Source organism: Tachysurus fulvidraco, chromosome 16 (genome assembly GCF_022655615.1).
Source record: "Tachysurus fulvidraco isolate hzauxx_2018 chromosome 16, HZAU_PFXX_2.0, whole genome shotgun sequence".
NCBI classification, from domain to species: Eukaryota; Metazoa; Chordata; class Actinopteri; order Siluriformes; family Bagridae; genus Tachysurus; species Tachysurus fulvidraco.
The window spans coordinates 21,742,051-21,759,550 of NC_062533.1; the positions used below are offsets into that span (position 1 = coordinate 21,742,051).

Sequence of the window (17,500 nt, forward strand, 5' to 3'; positions counted from 1 at the left end):
GTGTGTGTGAGGTGTGTGTGGGGTGAAGAGTGTGTGTGTGTGGTGTGTGTGTGGGGTGAAGAGTGTGTGTGTGTGGTGTGTGTGAGGGGTGAAGAGTGTGTGTGAGGTGTGTGTGAGGGGTGAAGAGTGTGTGTGAGGTGTGTGTGGGGGGGTGAAGAGTGTGTGTGAGGTGTGTGTGGGGGGGTGAAGAGTGTGGGGGGGTGAGGTCCACAATGCTGTTGGCTTTGCAGATGCAGCATGTGGTGTAAGTGTCCATGATCGAGGGAAGAGAGACCCCAATGATCTTCTTCGCCGTCCTCACAGGGCTGCAGGGTTTTGCGATCCGAGATCGTACAGTTCCCAAACCAGACAGTGATGCAGCTGCTCAGGATGCTCTCAGTGGTCCTGTAGAACATGGTCAGGATGGGGGGAGGGAGATGTGCCTTTCTCAGCCTTCGTAAGAAGTAGAGACGCTGCTGGGCTTTCTTAGTGATGGAGCTGGTGTTGAGTGACCAGGTGAAGTTCTCCACTAGATGAACACCAAGACATTTGGTGCTCTTGATGATCTCTACAGATGATCTGTCGATGTTCAGCAGAGAGCGGTCTCTCTGTGCTCCCCTGAAGTCAACAACCATCTCTTTAGTTTTATCAACATTCAGAGAAAGGTTGTTGGTTCTACACCAGACAGTTACTGTAGCTGTTGCACCTCCTCTCTGTATGCTGACTCATGTTCTTGCTGATGAGACCCACCACGGTCGTGTCATCTGTAAAATTTAATGATATGGTTCGATTTGTGTATTGCTGCACAGTTGTGAGTCAGCAGAGTGAACAGCAGTGGACTGAGCACACAGCCCTGAGGAGCTCCAGTAATCAGTGTGGTGGTGCTGGAGATGATGTTCCTGATCTGGACTGACTGAGGTCTCCCAGTCAGGAAGTCCAGGATCCAGTTGCAGAGGGAGGTGTTTAGTCCCAGCAGCTCAGCTTCCCAATCAGGTGCTGAGGGATGATTGTGTTGAATGCTGAACTAAAGTCTATGAACAGCATTCGGACATAAGTGTCTTTATTGTCCAGGTGGGTGAGGGCTTAGTGGAGGGCTGTGGCAATGGCATCGTCTGTGGAGCGGTTTGAATGATACACGAACTGTAGGGGGTCCAGTGAGGGGGGTAACTGGGTCTTGATGTGCCTCATGATGTGTATTCATATTTAAGGTAAGAAGAATTTGTGTTTTGCAGGAAATCTCGTCCATCCTGCAGGAGCTGAGGCGAGCCCAGAGACAGCTGGAAGGTTAGACACAACACCTTAGTGCTCTAATCTTCTCACCTGCTCAGATTTGGTTCATTTTGCCTTAACTGTTCTTTATTTCTGAAACTTCTCAGTGATAAATTCAATTGTGGAACCTGGAGGTGGTGTGAAGATATCAGCGCCACCTGCAGCAGAAAAAAAGAAATCTTCATCTGCAAAATCCAAGCGAGGTGGAAAATAAGACACGTGAGGAACTGCAGAAAAAAGTGACGAACACGACTGTGCTGAACAATAATGCTGTATTAAATATTAACCTGCTGCTTGCTTAGAGAGGTGTGTGTGTGTGTGTGTGTGTGTGTGTGTGTGTGTGTGTGTGTGTGTGTGTGTGTGTGTGTGTGTGTGTGTGTGTTTATAATGTAACCTGGTCTACTACTCACTCATAACTGGGTATTCATCTGTGTGTCAGCAGCAGGAGATAATTAAGCAGCTGCACTTTTGACTTTTTATTTCTCTAAATCCAAAATTAATTTAAATGGGTTTTTATAGTTGAGGCTTTGTTTACTTTCCAACAGAGAAAGATAAATATGTTTAATACAAGTCTGTATATCAGGGGCGTTAACTGGGAGACTCAGAAACAGCTAAACAAACTAACAAACTATTTCTTTTCTGTTACAACCGATTTAATTATTAAATATTAGCTTCAGATCAGCAAGAATTCCCAGCTGTAAAATTAGGGATGTTTCGTTGTTCTCTTGTTACACAGAAACACTCAGTGATGATTTCTCTGCTGTATCACAGCATCAGGTTGGTGTCCTTTATCCTGTGCTGTGTAACTCGGGTAACATCCTGTGATGAAGCACGCTGGTGCTCAAACCTATAACCCTGAAAAGCCAACAGACTTCTGGGAGAATTTATCCATCAAACAGATACAGATACAGATACAGAAGCTACAGAAGCTACAGACGACTCCTAATTAACTCATTTAATTTTATTTCTGTACAGAGTTGTTAAACAGGACCAGAAAAGTGGAGACTTTCTGACAGCACGGATCTCTGTGTGAAAGCTTCCTGGGTTTGTCTTTAAACTGCTGGAGGAAAAGTGACAGAAATGTCACAGTGATGAAATTATTGGTTTAGGTTTGAAGCAAATTGTCATTATGACTCTGCATTATAACTGCATTCACACACACACACGGGCACGCGCACACACAAGCGCTCGCACACACACACACGGGCACGCACACAGGCGCGCACACGCACACACACGCGCGCGCACACACACGCGCGCGCGCACACACGAACACACGCACACACACACACAAGCGCTCACACACACGCGCGCGCGCACACGAACACACGCACACACACGAACACACGCACACACACGCGCGCGCGCACACACACACACGGGCACGCACACAGGCGCGCACACACACACACGCACACACACAAGCGCTCACACACACGCGCGCGCGCACGCACACACACACACACACACACACACAGTGTGATATAAATGTATATAAGTATATTTTACTTCCTGGTGCAATGTGAATGTTATGAATGTGACTCAGTGCTAATGAGAATGTGGCTAAAGCTAGATAGCACTAAGCAGCTCAATGCAACAATAATATAATAATGTGAGTTAAAATGTAATTGTAGTATTTATGAAGCTTTGCTGCAAATATAAAAAACAGTGATGGCAGGATCCAAACTTCTCATCAGTGGCCAAACATTTGCAGCTCACTGATTTAATTTGTTTAACTTTAAAGGCTTCTTTATACACTAATATTCTATTTTGCTTTAGTCTCCGCCCCTTAACCGCCCGGGGGTGGGGTGGGGTGGAGGGTGGGGGTGGTCTAAAACAGAATCATATCTCATTTACATGTGATTCTGAATGTTTCTCTTACATTGGCTTGATCATTAAGTGGTGAACATCAACTGTCTGGCATTTTAATGTAGCCACAGTATGTCATGCTGAAATGTAACCACAGTATGTCATGCTGAAAAGTACCCACAGTATGTCATGCTGAAAAGTACCCACAGTATGTCATGCTGAAAAGTACCCACAGTATGTCATGCTGAAATGTAACCACAGTATGTCATGCTGAAAAGTACCCACAGTATGTCATGCTGAAAAGTACCCACAGTATGTCATGCTGAAAAGTACCCACAGTATGTCATGCTGAAAAGTACCCACAGTATGTCATGCTGAAATGTACCCACAGTATGTCATGCTGAAATGTAAATACACTCAACACGGAATGTTAAGTGGGAATATTCAGTACTGCAATCTAACAATTCATTAATAATATAATCACTTCAAAAGATCACTATATGGAGGACTGAATTATTTTTGGATAAAATTATGAAAGAATTGAAAGTTTCTCTGAAAGAATAAACTCTTTATCCTGAAAAAAACCTCCTCTAATTGGAGCACAGTGATCATGTGACCAACCGTGTGTATATTTGTTAACTTTTTACATGTAGAGCTCTGGACCATCCTGTGTGTGTGTGTGTGTGTGTGTGTGTGTGTGTGTGTGTGTGTGTGTGTGTGTGTGTGAGGCCTTCTCACTGTAAACAACATATTATCAGTTATTTAAATGTTATTATTCTGGTTTATTAAAGTGTATCTCGATTATTCAGTTTCTGGTTCTTTTCAGAAAACAACTGCATCTGAATTTCCAGGTCAAGCTGATTTAATGTTTTTATTTAAACACTGAATGAACACTGCATCAGATTCTCATTCAGATGATTCAGAATTTCTCTGATTCACATCTCTGAATGTTCTTCACTCAAATCTGCAGCACTGAATAAATGAGGACAGACAAAGTTAATGGCTAAATTAATTAAATATTAAAGTTGTAGGAGGACTGGGTTTGGGTTTGGGTTATTATCTGACGTGATTATTTACTTTGTGGTTTTGTGAAGATGAGTTTCATTGTTGGTTGCAAAACATTCTTAAACCCAACCGAAATCCAGTTTTATCATTATTTATGATCAGATAAAATATTAAAATATTGTTCTTCTGTGTATTTAAAGTTCCAGAAAGGAATTTGTGAAGCTCTGCTAGGGAAAGAGAAATGTTGATGTTTTATCAGAAGATTCTGCAAAATGATCATATGAATTAAAATAGAAAACAAATCCTGAATGTCAACTTCAGTGATGTTTAGACTTTTGTAATGATTGTTGTTAACTTTGCACCGAATGTGTAGACAAACGTGTGTATTATTCTGTAACAATGCTGTGTATTATTATTTAACAGTGTTCATGAACAGCAGTGTTTTTATTTTTATTTATGAATTATTACAGCAGCTGAAACCCCATTCTGCAGAATAATGTTATCTGTTTAGTTGTAATTTATTTCATTAAATCGATTTTACATTGGAGATGTCGCAATGCACTTGTGTGTGTGTGTGTGTGTGTGTGTCTGTGTGTGTTTGTCTGTGTGTGTTGTCTCACATCTGTTGATCCAAATCTGATGATTAAAGATGTGTATATGTAACATTATATTGAGTGTGAATGTTCTGTATAAATGTTCTCTATAATGTGATACCTCTCTCTGTCAGACACACACACACCCATACACACACACACCCACCCATACACACACACACCCATACACACACATACACACACATATATACACACACACACACACACACACACAGGCTCCCCTATGAAACTGCTCTTGCTTTTACACTTGGACATTTGGGTTGTTAGATCAGAATTTCAGCTTCATTTCCTATTTACATGTAAACGAGTTTAACACCACAACGTGACATTCGAACTTGGGTCGTATCCTTCTAAAAAAAATGTAATTATGTTGGAGTATTTGTACTGAAAGCCCTCAAGTCAGTAGTCCAACACGTTACACACAGAATCAGTACCAGTTTTGTCTGGACTGTACATTGTACTGTGTTTTATACACTGTTTGGAATGTAAGATTTCATTACATTTACAATAAATCTGCTTCAGTCAAGAGCTTAAACTCTTTATTTGGTGTTGATTGATTTACCAGTTCATGTGTTACTGTTTTTATGTTAGTAAAGTACATCAGACACAGACTGTACTTTTGTAGTAGATTAGACGTTAAAATGGGAAGTCACTTAATAAGGAGAGATTTTCTCCCTCTGCTTTGTGTTCTGTACATTAAACAGAATGTTTGTGTAGCTGTGCACATGAAATGTCTATATGTCAGTGACACCATGGAATTAGAGCCAACTGACAGATTACATGCTTCAATGAAATATCTGACTGGAGCTCACAGGACCATCTACAGTTAAACCAGGATAAAATAAAGATATTATTGACTGGAGATAAAAAGAGAATGCTTAGAGAACCAGCTGAGATCCTTCTCTTTATCTGTAAAAACAGAGGTTAGAAATCTGGGTGTAATAGTCGACCCTGAAAGCCCACTAGCTTACCGAATATCACCTTCATTTCATGTTACCCCTTCTCACCCCTGTTACCCCTTCTCACCCCTGTTACCCCTTCTCTCAGCACAGCACCAGACATTGAAGGGTCCCTAGCAGGAGGGCTGTCTCCAGTATAGTGCTTTTAAACATTCACATTGTCTCAAAGCAGCTTTAAAAAAGTATAGAAACACAATAAAGAATGTAATGTTTAAAATTAAGTTACTATAGTTACTATATATATATAAAACATCTATACCTAATGATCAATCCAGAGGTGACCGTTGTGAGGAACTCCCTGAGATGATATGTGGAAGAAGTGAACCTCGTCCTCATTTGGGGGACACTGGACAGGAAATAATGTAAATGTAAATAATATCAATGTAAATATGTCCTTTCTACAACAGTTTGTATTTGAGTGGAATTAAAGGTGCGGTGCACAATGTTTGAAAGCCAATGTTGACATTTGAAATCACCCAAACAAACACGTCCCTAACCCAAATGGGTCCCACCCCATAGCTTTGTCTTTTGGTATCATTTTTTAAATATAAAAATAATTCCCTAACTTGACTATTATGGAGATGAAAGTCAGTAACTTGACAGTAATACACATTCGGCTCACACATCACCGATGTCCTGGTAGTTACACTACAACACTTATATGGAAGAAATGTCTTTTATTTTTGGGGAATTATTTTCATATTTAAAAAAAAAATCATAAAAATGGCAAAAAGACATGTAGTTAAGTTAAATGCTATGCTAAATAGCTATGTAGTGTAACTATCAGGACATCAGTGATGTGTGAGCTGAATTTAGTCACATTACAGTGTATTACACTGAAGTTACTGACTTTTTTGTAGTATTCGCTTTTCGGGTTTTGCAGTCGTTTTGTTCTCCCTTCAGTTATGATGAAGACACATTTATTTCCATTAGTTGGGTTACGTATAAATGTGTGGGCGGAGCTATCAAGTGACGTGACATACGGCTAAGTTCGGTGACCCAGACTCAGAATTCGTTCTCTGCATTTAACCCATCCAAAGTGCACACACACACCGTGAACACACACACACACACACACACACACACAGCAGTGAACACACACACACACACACACCGTGAACACACACACACACACACACAGGGACAGAAAGCAAGGTGTAAACACAAACAAACACAAACAAACAAACAAACACAATGAACTTTAGTGTTTATTGTCGGTCTAAAGTTGCGAATACTTTTGTCTTTTGTTTGTGGTGTTTTTATTCATGTTCACTTAAGACACAAGCTCAGACATGACCGGAGGACACACACACACACACACACACACACACACACACACACACACACACACACACACACACACACAAACACACACACACACACACACACACACACACACAAACACACCGTGAACACACACCCGGAGCAGTGGGCAGCCATTTATGCTCCGGCGCCCGGGGAGCAGTTGGGGGGGTTCGGTGCCTTGCTCAAGGGCACCTCAGTCGTGGCCGGCCTGAGACTCGAACCCACTTATTTTGGGGCTTATACAGGGGTGGGGCTTATTTTGGGTTAGGGGTGTGTTTGTTTTTGTGATTTCAAATGTCAACATTGGCTTTCTAACAACGGAGTCGGTTATTACAAAATATAGAACCCGTTGCACAAGTGTGTGTGTGTGTGTGTGTGTGTGTGTGTGTGTGTGTGTGTGTGTGTGTGTGTGTGTGTGTGTGTGTGTCCTCCGGTCATGTCTGAGCTTGTGTCTTAAGTGAACATGAATAAAAACACCACAAACAAAAGACAAAAGTATTCGCAACTTTAGACCGACAATAAACACTAAAGTTCATTGTGTTTGTTTGTTTGTTTGTTTGTGTTTGTTTGTGTTTACACCTTGCTTTCTGTCCTATTCGCGCTTCCACTATGACGTCACCCTAGGGGGCAACTTCCTGGGTAGTTTACAGGTGAGGGTTAAAGACACACCTCAGCGATGTTGTTGCAGCTGCGCCAACTGATCAGGAGTCTTGTACATTAGATTACAGATCCCTCCCGATCCCGATCCTGAGAACAGAACCAGAGGAAAACTGCGTGTTTTTCACCACGTTTATTTTCTTATTTCGCCGAAGTTCTGTGTTTTATTGCTCAGTGCCGAGCGCGAGCGCGCGCGCGCGTAAGGAGACAGACCGGCTTTGTGCGTTTTGTGAGTATTAGTCTGTACAATGGCTTGTTTGCGCATGGCGGTGTGTTGCACTTGTGTGTTTTTGCTCCTGATACACACTTCGACTCAGAGCTGCAGTAAAGACTTTAAAGCCCAAGGAGGCTTTGTGTTGAACACCGCGGACAGTGTGGCGGACGGAGCGACTTACCTCTCCAACCCCAGCGTCGGGACACCGGAGGCCTGCGTGAGCGCGTGCTGTCGGCACTCCCAGTGTAATCTGGCTCTGATAGAGACAGGACCGGAAGAAGACCGAATCAAAAACTGCTTCCTGTTCGACTGTCTTTACCGAAATCAGTTCGTCTGCAGCTTCTTCAAGAAATCCGGATTCATTACATACATCCTGGACGCGGTTTACGAGAGACACCTGCGTGGTCCGGGGGGCAATTCTGGTCAGCAATCTGTCTGTCTGTCTGCCTGTCTGTCTGTCTGCCTGTCTGTCTGTCTGCCAGTCAGTCAGTCTGTCTGCCTGTCTGTCTGTCTGTCTGCCTGTCTGTCTGTCTGCCTGTCTGTCTGTCTGTCTGCCTGCCTGTCTGTCTGTCTGTCTGCCTGCCTGCCTGTCTGCCTGCCTGCCTGTCTGCCTGTCTGCCTGTCACTAGTAAAACACACTAATACCTGTTTATTGTCACAAACTTAGTTTACTTTATCTTACTATTAGAACACCTTTTATATTCATGCAGTTCTCCAGTCAGCAGCACAATGTAGAACCTCCTCAGATACAGGTGAAGACACCATCACACTGTTCTGTGGAAACTCTACAGACTGATGTGTGAAGATCTCAGCAGAAAGCAGCACGTCTGACATCGACGATCACGCCACGTTAACGTCACAGAGATCAGACTTTTTGTTCAGTCTGATGTTTGACGTGGTCTTTACCTGAAGCTCTTGATCTGTTTCTGTAGGATTTTATACATTGTGCTGCTGCTGCCACTTGATTGGCTGATTAAAAAACTATGTAAACCTTCAGGTTTTTATGGTAAAGAAGATAAAGAGTTGTGACGGGATTTTAGATAAAAGTTGAACATTAGAATTTATTTAAATTAAACCACATTCAGAGTTAAATAGGAAGCATTTACAATGGGAAAATACATATACCTTTTGACAGCATTTAGCAGATGCCCTTAATCAGAGCACCTTCCATTTTACACAACTGAGTAATTGAGGGTTAAGGGCCTTGCACAGGGGCCCAGCAGTGGCAGCTCGGTGGACCTGGGATCAGTAATCAGGCACCTCAGCCACTACGTCACCACATACCAGTCAGGTCAAACATCATGATCGAACTAAACTAGCATTATTTAGTTTGCTAGCTGGCTAATGTGGGCTCAGATACAGGGCCGATAACAACTAAATGAATTGTAGAAAGTGACGGTTTAACAGTTGTTACCATCTTAACCATCTTCGGTTGTAGCTACTTAACTGTAGTGTAGCTTCACTTTAGGATTGTCTTAATGTCTTTTCTTTTCTTTGGTTTCTACAGAACACTATTAAATATATACATCCATTAAATTAGATTTAAAATAAAAGCTATAATTCAAATGATAATCAAGTTGTGTGGTTTGCAAACGTTTGTGAGCACCTGTACAGCATAACACTAAGGTTTAGCTATTGAGCTAATTGTTTTAGGCTAAGAATGAATTTATTATTCACTAACTCAGAATTCAATGTCTCTTAAAACAGTCTGGAAGATTCCAAAGACTGTATATGTAGTAATGATTTTAGCAGCTTTTCATTGGCCAACCACATAATTGCGAGTGATCCAGTGGCTCCCATTTTACTCATTAATCCTAAGTAGATTTGTCCATCAGACTGTCAGATAGTGAAGCATGATTCATCACTTCAGAGATGTTTCACTGCTCCGGAGTCCAGTGTTGGTGCTTTACACCACTCCAGCCCATGCTTAGCATTGTGTATAGAGAGAAGGGCTTGAGTGCGGCGCTCACACCTCTTAGCAATGGATGTAGCTGAAGCTCTTGAACAGCTTTATCTGGAGGGGTGACATCCAGTGTGTCTGGGTGCAGAAGGAGACCTGGGAGGCAGGTAGAAGTTTGGGCAGATGAAAAGAAGATTGTACGGTGTGTCTTCAGTCATCATCACTGTTTATAGAGGAAAAAGTCGGAGTCTTCTATGGCATCTAACCTAAAGTTACAGATAGACACGGAAAGAAAGCGACTGTTTCACCACTAAAACTGGTATTATTTTAATAATTATTAGAACAGTTATCCTGAAGACCCTAAGAATAATGTTGATGCCCAATCTGAAAATTTCACTTAGAGTTAATCTTAATGTGTGTTAATGATTTGATGTTTTTATAAAACTAGTGTTGCTTTTCATGGAACCAGCGGCTTTTAAATCCACGTTATCTGTTATCAGCTAATCAGTCGTATATTTCAATTTCAATGTATTTAGTGTGTGTGTGTGTGTCTGTGTGTGTGTGTGTGTGTGTGTATGTGTGTGTATATATATATATATATATATATATATATATATATATATATATATATATATATATATATATATATAAGAAAATTATAAGAATATAAATAAATAAATGAATACTTACATTTAAAGTTTAAAATGTATAACCCTATATATAATGTATATGTAAAGCAAAGAATAGAAACTCTCAAAGTAAATATCTTCTGGGTTCGTAAATAATTATCAGACTTTTTTAACCCACACGAGTGCAGAATGAGAGCCTCAGCGTTTTGTAGAAAGCAGGTTAAATTATGTCTGAAAGTCTCGTCAATTTTTGGACCATTTCCAATATTGTGCCTGATTCTATAGTATTTTTTTTAGCTTTTTTTATGTAAGAAACATGAGATTATTTCCACACTAAACACGGCTTCGACTCATTCCCACTGTTTGGAATTAATTAGTTTGACCAGCGTCCATTAATTTGTCCTGTCCCTGTGTGGGAACTTTTTTGCCCCACTAAAAAAACCGACACATCACAAAAGAATCTGGGGCACTGAGCCGCCGCCGCCATTGAGCCGCATATTAAAAGCTTTCGTGTAGTAAGAGGTGACACATGGTCTGTATCTGTGAAGGAAATGAGTTTTGTGCTCTTGCTTTGCAGGAGACGAGGATAAACATCCAATAGCTGTCGCAGGACCTGATGTTGTGACCAGAGCTGGAGAAGAAGTTGCTTTGAACGGCATTGAAAGCTGGGATGACAGAAATATCACCAAATACGAGTGGACACTGCTGAGTGGAAATCGTACTGTTGTGATTAAGGTACCGTTCTTTAACACACTACTGAGGAGGTAAAGGCTGAAGATGAGAGAGGTTATGAGGTACGGCCCAAATGAAGCAGTGGTTAGAGTTTGAGATCCCGTGGTCAGATCACTCCAGCGCAGTTAATTATTTTTGTTTGACTCATTTTCACGTCCACATTTTGTCAACATGTCTGAAGTGCGCAGTATTTGGAGACCAATAAAAAAACCCACATTATTCCCCCTGACTGCAGACTGCCATCTGCCCCCTGGTCAGCAGTCAGCAGCCGGGTCTTAGGGCTGGAGATGAAGCGCCTTCCTGCCCCTGTACACATCACCCCATTCTTTCAGACTCTACCTCCATCTTGTGGTCACATTTATAAATCGATCGTTCAATTAAATAGCTTTTTCTTTCTGGACTGTTGTGTAAAATATGTAGAGTTCCTTCTGATTACAGTCGTATTTGTTTTTGTATGTTTTATTATTGTAGGAAACACAGTATGTAGATCAGAGACTGCTGCTAAATCTTCAGCCTGGAGTTTATCGTTTTCAGCTCACGGTCACTGATTCAGCTGGACAGTCAGACAGTGCATCAGTCACCGTGCTCGTCCTCACACAAGTGCAGTCTGAGGGTCAGTGTTTATTATTCAATAAAAATGTAGCAATATTTTCACAATAAGTCATTAATCATTCTTAATAATTCATCATAATAAAAATCATTTTATAACAGAGAGCATTTTGCACATTTTTTCTTCTAACCTGTCTGTAAACTGTTCTATTTATGTTTATGTTATGTTACTATTGTATGTAAATGGTTCTGCAATGTCTGGAGCTCACTCCCAAGAATTTCACTCACCAGGGCACATGTGCTGTGGTGATGTGACAATAAAGGTGACTTGACTTGACTTGACTTGACTTGAGATAGCACCATGTGGTCTGATATTAACCACACACACACGGCCTGGGTGAAGCTAAAACTGTCTGTGTGTGTGTGTGTGTGTGTGTGTGTGTGTGTGTGTGTGTGTGTGTGTGTGTGTGTGTGTGTGTGTGTGTGTGTGTTTGTGTCTGTGTGTGTGTGTGTGTCTGTGTGTGCGTGTCTGGGGGGGGGTGTCTGTGTGTGCGTGTCTGGGGGGGTGTCTGTGTGTGGGGGGTGTCTGTGGGGGGTGTCTGTGAGGTGTGTGTGTGGGGGGGTGTCTGTGGGGTGTGTGTGTGTGTGGGGTGTCTGTGGGGTGTGTGTGGGGGGGGTGTCTGTGGGGTGTGTGTGTGTGTGTGTCAGTGTGTGGGGGTGTGTCTGTGTGTGTGGAGGTGTCTGTGTGTGTGGGTGTGTGTGTGTCTGTGTGTGTGGGTGTGTCTGTGTGGGGGTTTGTCTGTGGGTGTGTGTGGGGGGGGTTGTCTGTGGGGGTGGGGGTGTGGCTGTGTGTTTGTCTGTGTGTGTGTGCGGGGGGGTGTCTGTGTGTGCGGGGGGGGGGTGTGTCTGTGGTTGTGTGTCTGTGTGTGGGGTGTGTGTATGTGTGTGTGGGGGGGTGTCTGTGTGGGTGTGTCTGTGTGTGTCTGTGTGTGTCTGTGTGTGTGTCTGTGTGTGTCTGTGTGTGTCTGTGTGTGTCTGTGTGTGTGTCTGCGGTTCTCTCTCTCTCACACAAACAGACAACACAAACAAATAAGGTCACATTAAGTGTTTGTGTGTAAGATGTAAGTGTGAGAATGAAGACAGACAGAAGGAGAAGATAAGAGAGAGGGAGTGTGTGACTCGAGTCAGACTTCAGTATAGAGTCTCATTAATCTGTCCTGCAGATGTTACTACGTGACTGAGGTACACAAACTCAGTGCTAAAGACCATGTAAGAGGAAACTGATGGAGTGTTTATTTACTCAGAAACTTATTATTTTGCAGGTTATAATTGTTCTTCTTCTTGTTTTCTTCTGTTTATCAGTTCACTGTTTGAACCCGATGAAGGTGGGTCCGTGTCGTGGCTCTTTCCCTCGCTGGTATTTTAACGCTGCATCAAATGTGTGCGAGTCGTTCACATTCGGAGGCTGTAAACAAAACAACAACAACTACTTGTCACAGCAGGAGTGTTCAGATGCCTGTAAAGGCACCACAGGTACACCAAGAACTCTGTATACTGTATGTTCACTGCTGCCCCCACCACCTGCTGCACGTCCGTCCTGTTCTCCTCTGTGCCACTGGTGAACCCCACCGTGGTGCAGTAGGTCAGGAGGCTCTCTGGTCGTGACCGATAGATGGTGTTGAGTGGGTGAGGAGAGACGTGATCATGACATCTGAAGGTTTTGCACTAAAATCTGGCCTTTGATCAGTTTGGTGGGAATCAGGAATAGCTGCAAAGCCCCAGTTTGGGCTGAAAAGCCAGATGCTAACACCACCATGCTGCACCATGCGGCGGCTTTTTTACACCAGATGTTCCTTTGAACAGTGAAACACACTTGGGGTGATTTGGTTAAGCTGTTTTTGGTTAAAACCCTAAATCTTGCCCCAGAGCTCCGACAGGTGAAGCATTTGCTGTTCCATGATTCATGCTTTTGAAATTCTTTAACCTCCTCTTGATATCTTTGAACAAGACGAGACATTATGTTTGTAAGCTCTTTGGCTTCAGCAGTGAAACCATGAAAATGTGAGGAAACTCCTACAGACGTTTCCTCCTACTCTTAACCCTAACCACAGAGTCTCAGTGGGTTTTAGGTCTCGAGTTGGACTTTACCCAGTTTCAGTAGTTTCAGAGATCTAATTAGGTGTTTTGTTTGCTTGGTCAATCAATCGTAGTGTCTTTGTGTCAGTAGTGTCTTTGTGTCGGTAGTGTCTTTGTGTCAGTAGTGTCTTTGTGTCAGTAGTGTCTTTGTGTCAGTAGTGTCTTTGTGTCAGTAATGTCTTTGTGTCAGTAGTGTCTTTGTGTCAGTAGTGTCTTTGTGTCAGTAGTGTCTTTGTGTCAGTAATGTCTTTGTGTCAGTAATGTCTTTGTGTCAGTAATGTCTTTGTGTCAGTAGTGTCTTTGTGTCAGTAGTGTCTTTGTGTCAGTAGTGTCTTTGTGTCAGTAATGTCTTTGTGTCAGTAGTGTCTTTGTGTCAGTAGTGTCTTTGTGTCAGTAGTGTCTTTGTGTCAGTAGTGTCTTTGTGTCAGTAATGTCTTTGTGTCAGTAATGTCTTTGTGTCGGTAATGTCTTTGTGTCGGTAGTGTCTTTGTGTCAGTAATGTCTTTGTGTCAGTAATGTCTTTTCCTCACCCAGAGGATGTCTTCTGACATTGTTTAAGAAATGAGAAGCTTCTCACTGCATCAGTTCTATATATAAAACTGTACATCAATTAGTTCAGTTCAAGAGCAGGTTATAATGTTATTTTATAGTGTCTTTAAACATGAATATAATTAATATAACAGTAAGTTATAATGTATATATGTTATAAAAGTTACATTTAGGTTCTACTTTATTTTCTTCTCTTAATATTTATTGTTTCTTCTCAGTGATTCATGGGAGCAGAAAAATTAAAACAGAAGGTAATTTTAGTATATACATTTTATTCAGTAGTTTTTTAATTAAAATGTTAAATATTTAAATAAAGTAGTTAGTAACCTCAAGGTGTGTGTGTGTGTGTGTGTGTGTGTGTGTGTGTGTGTGTGTGTGTGTGTGTGTGTGTGTGTGTGTGCTCTCTCAGTGTGTAACTCTTCGTGTGAGGAAGGTCAGTTTGTGTGTTCCAATGGCTGTTGTATAGACAGTAGTGTGGAATGTGATGGACAGCCACAATGCAGCGATGGATCAGACGAAGAAAACTGCCAACACAGTAACACACACACACACACACACACACACACACACACACACGTGTTTACACACACCTAAACAATTTCTGTTTATTTTTGTGTGTTAGTGAACAGGACTTTGTCTCAGTTACTGGAGATCAGAGTGAATGATGTGAAAGGTGAGTCTGCGAACTGTAACACAGGACCAGCTGATTATAACTGTAGTTTGGTTCTGATAGTGTGTGTGTGTGTGTGTGTGTGTGTGTGTGTGTGTGTGTGTGTGTGTGTGTGTGTAGCTCGATGTGTTGATCCTCCTGTTACTGGGCCATGCAGAGCGAGCATGCCACATTGGTTTTATGACCCACTGAAACAGACTTGCTTCCGCTTCACATACGGAGGATGCGCCGGAAACACAAACCGATTTGGGAAGAAAGACGACTGCATGAACGTCTGCGCAGGAGTGACGGGTAAGATCTAATCTCATCATCTATAGAGTCCAATTGTCATAATCTGTGTAAATATCAATATTATATGTCTATGTATGTAATGGTGCTGCCCGGGGTGTCTGATCTACTGATCAGAAGGTCACAAGCTCTAATCCCAAGTCCACCAACCTGCCTCTGGGCTGCTGGCCCTCAACCCTCAATTGCTCAGCTATATGAAATGTCAAACGTTCTCCTGGAGAAGAGCATCTGTGTGTTCTAATACAGTTCTGTGTAATAGTACAAATGTTTTCAAAAATATAAGTGTTAATAGTTTATTTTTATCAAAATGGAGAGTAACTGAAGACCTGAAGAACAGAGACTTCTGAATCAAACCAACATTTGTGAGACCTTTTGCCTGTTAAACATCATCAGTTCTTCTGGGTTCACTTTCACACAGTTTTTGAAGGAACTCCGGTAGTTTGCTCCAAACATCTTGTTGAAATAACCACAGATCTTCAGTGGATGTAAGCTGCCTCAGGTCCTTCTGTCTCTTCTGGAATCCAGACAGACTGGGTGATGTTGAGATCAGGGCTCTGGGGGGACAAACTATCAATTCTAGGTCTCCTGCTTCTTCTCTATGTTGAAGATAGTGACATTGTGACATTCTTAATTGCATTGGCTGTACATTTGGGGTCGTTGTCCTGCTGCAGTATACTTGGGGCCAATCAGATGCCCCCTGAGGGTACTGCATGACATCTGCAGAAATGCAGCCCAAAACCTGCAGGGACCTCCACCATGCCTCACTGTTGTTTGTAGATGCTTATTATTGTTCTTCTCTCCATGACTTTGGTGGACATCCTGCCTCCTGTTACAGCAAAATATTTAATATGTTGACTCGTCAGTCCAGAGACCTGCTGCCATGTTCCTGTTTTCATGCATAGTTGAGGCTCTTAGTCTTGTTTCTTCGTCGGATGTCTGGCATTTTCACTGCAGTTCTTCCATAAAGATGGGTATCTGGGTCCCACTGGTTTCCACTGGTTCCCTGATGGCACTGCTGTTATTCTTGCGATGTTGAAGGGAAGTAAACGTGATGTTTCTTTCGTCTGCTGTATTAGGTTTTGTCAAGGAGAGTGAAGGTAAGTCCGTCTGGTCCGAACCCACAGAAGAGCTTCTGTAGCACAAACTGCTGAAGAAGTGACTGTGGGCTCTGATAGAAAGGGTTCAGGTTACACGGTGCATCACTGCTTACTGTGTATGAAGCTGCATAGCTGCAGAAGATCAGAGTGACCAGGCTGAAGAAGGAGGACTGAGAAGAGACGGCACCAGTTTGGTGATCAGGACAACGTTCTGCTGTGTAACTTTGGGTCCTGGAGATCATGTGGATGTGAGACCACCACGTACCTCCTACCTAAACAGTGCAGACCAATTAGACCATGCACTTGTACCTGAGGTCATTGTTATAGTAACAGCTCCTTCACACACACGTTTACAGCAGATGCTCCAAATAATCTGACAATATAAATCTGATATAAAATAAACAGTTTTAGTACATTTTTGTAAAAAGTTTAGAATCTACAACAAATGTAGAATGTTTTTGTTTGTGTTCTTATTTGTTTGTATTTTTTACTTGTTTTTGTGTGTTAATATTCTTGTTTGTTTATTTGTGTTTCTGCTTGTTTTGTATTTGTGTTATTTTAGAAAGTGATGTCTTTGCAAAAGGGCTGTTTGATCGAGTGGAAGAAGTCAAGGAACCTCACAAAGGTGTGTGTGTGTGTGCGTGCGTGTGTGCGCGTGCGTGCGTGTGTGTGTGCACATGTACTTTATATAAAGTTTAATATTTGTGTGTGCGCGTGTGTGTGGGTGCGCGTGTGTGTGTGTGTGTGCGCGCGTGCATGTGTGTGTGTGCACATATATTGTATATAAAGTTTAATATTTGTGTGTGCGTGTGTGTGTGTGCGTGTGTGTGGGTGTGCGTGTGTGTGTGTGTGCACATGTACTTTATATAAAGTTTAATATTTGTGTGTGCGCGTGGGTGTGCGCGCGCGTGTGGGTGTGCGTGTGTGTGTGTGTGTGCGCGCGTGCATGTGTGTGTGTGCACATATATTGTATATAAAGTTTAATATTTGTGTGTGCGTGCGTGTGTGTGTGTGTGTGTGCACATATATTTTTATATAAAGTTTAATATTTGTGTGTGCGTGTGTGTGTGTGTGCGTGTGTGTGTGTGTTTAAGGTTCTGTTGCTACTGGAATCCTCATCTTGTTGGTGGTCTTGGCTG

General features: G+C 42.2%; 2 protein-coding genes and 1 long non-coding RNA gene across 5 annotated transcripts in view; 2 read left to right on the forward strand and 1 right to left on the reverse strand.

The window, feature by feature from the left end:
- Positions 1–2,505, forward strand: part of cep170bb (centrosomal protein 170Bb) — a 38,728-nt gene extending 36,223 nt beyond the window's left edge. For both annotated transcript variants that reach the window (XM_027140211.2, XM_047801856.1), the window contains 2 exons: positions 1,212–1,263; positions 1,356–2,505. In XM_027140211.2, coding sequence (XP_026996012.2) covers positions 1,212–1,263; positions 1,356–1,462 — 159 coding nt within the window. In that variant the 3' untranslated portion in view covers positions 1,463–2,505. The remainder of the gene's footprint in view (positions 1–1,211; positions 1,264–1,355) is intronic.
- Positions 1–7,691, reverse strand: part of LOC113638751 — a 10,809-nt gene extending 3,118 nt beyond the window's left edge. Inside the window, exons 1-2 of one of the 2 annotated variants that reach the window (XR_007138161.1) lie at positions 7,610–7,691; positions 5,895–5,981 (exon numbers count right to left, since the gene is read on the reverse strand). This is a non-coding gene — a long non-coding RNA (uncharacterized LOC113638751). Of the gene's footprint in view, positions 1–5,894; positions 5,982–7,519 lie in introns of both variants that reach the window. The other variant, XR_003439666.2, reaches the window with a different exon arrangement.
- spint1b (serine peptidase inhibitor, Kunitz type 1 b) overlaps positions 7,599–17,500 on the forward strand; it is a 10,033-nt gene continuing 131 nt past the window's right edge. Inside the window, exons 1-10 of the mRNA XM_027140213.2 lie at positions 7,599–8,233; positions 10,918–11,075; positions 11,544–11,685; positions 12,984–13,154; positions 14,525–14,557; positions 14,716–14,841; positions 14,929–14,979; positions 15,097–15,267; positions 16,924–16,986; positions 17,456–17,500. The exon at positions 17,456–17,500 is cut by the window's right edge and continues 131 nt beyond it. Of these exons, the coding sequence (XP_026996014.2) occupies positions 7,846–8,233; positions 10,918–11,075; positions 11,544–11,685; positions 12,984–13,154; positions 14,525–14,557; positions 14,716–14,841; positions 14,929–14,979; positions 15,097–15,267; positions 16,924–16,986; positions 17,456–17,500 (1,348 nt within the window). The 5' untranslated portion in view covers positions 7,599–7,845. The remainder of the gene's footprint in view (positions 8,234–10,917; positions 11,076–11,543; positions 11,686–12,983; positions 13,155–14,524; positions 14,558–14,715; positions 14,842–14,928; positions 14,980–15,096; positions 15,268–16,923; positions 16,987–17,455) is intronic.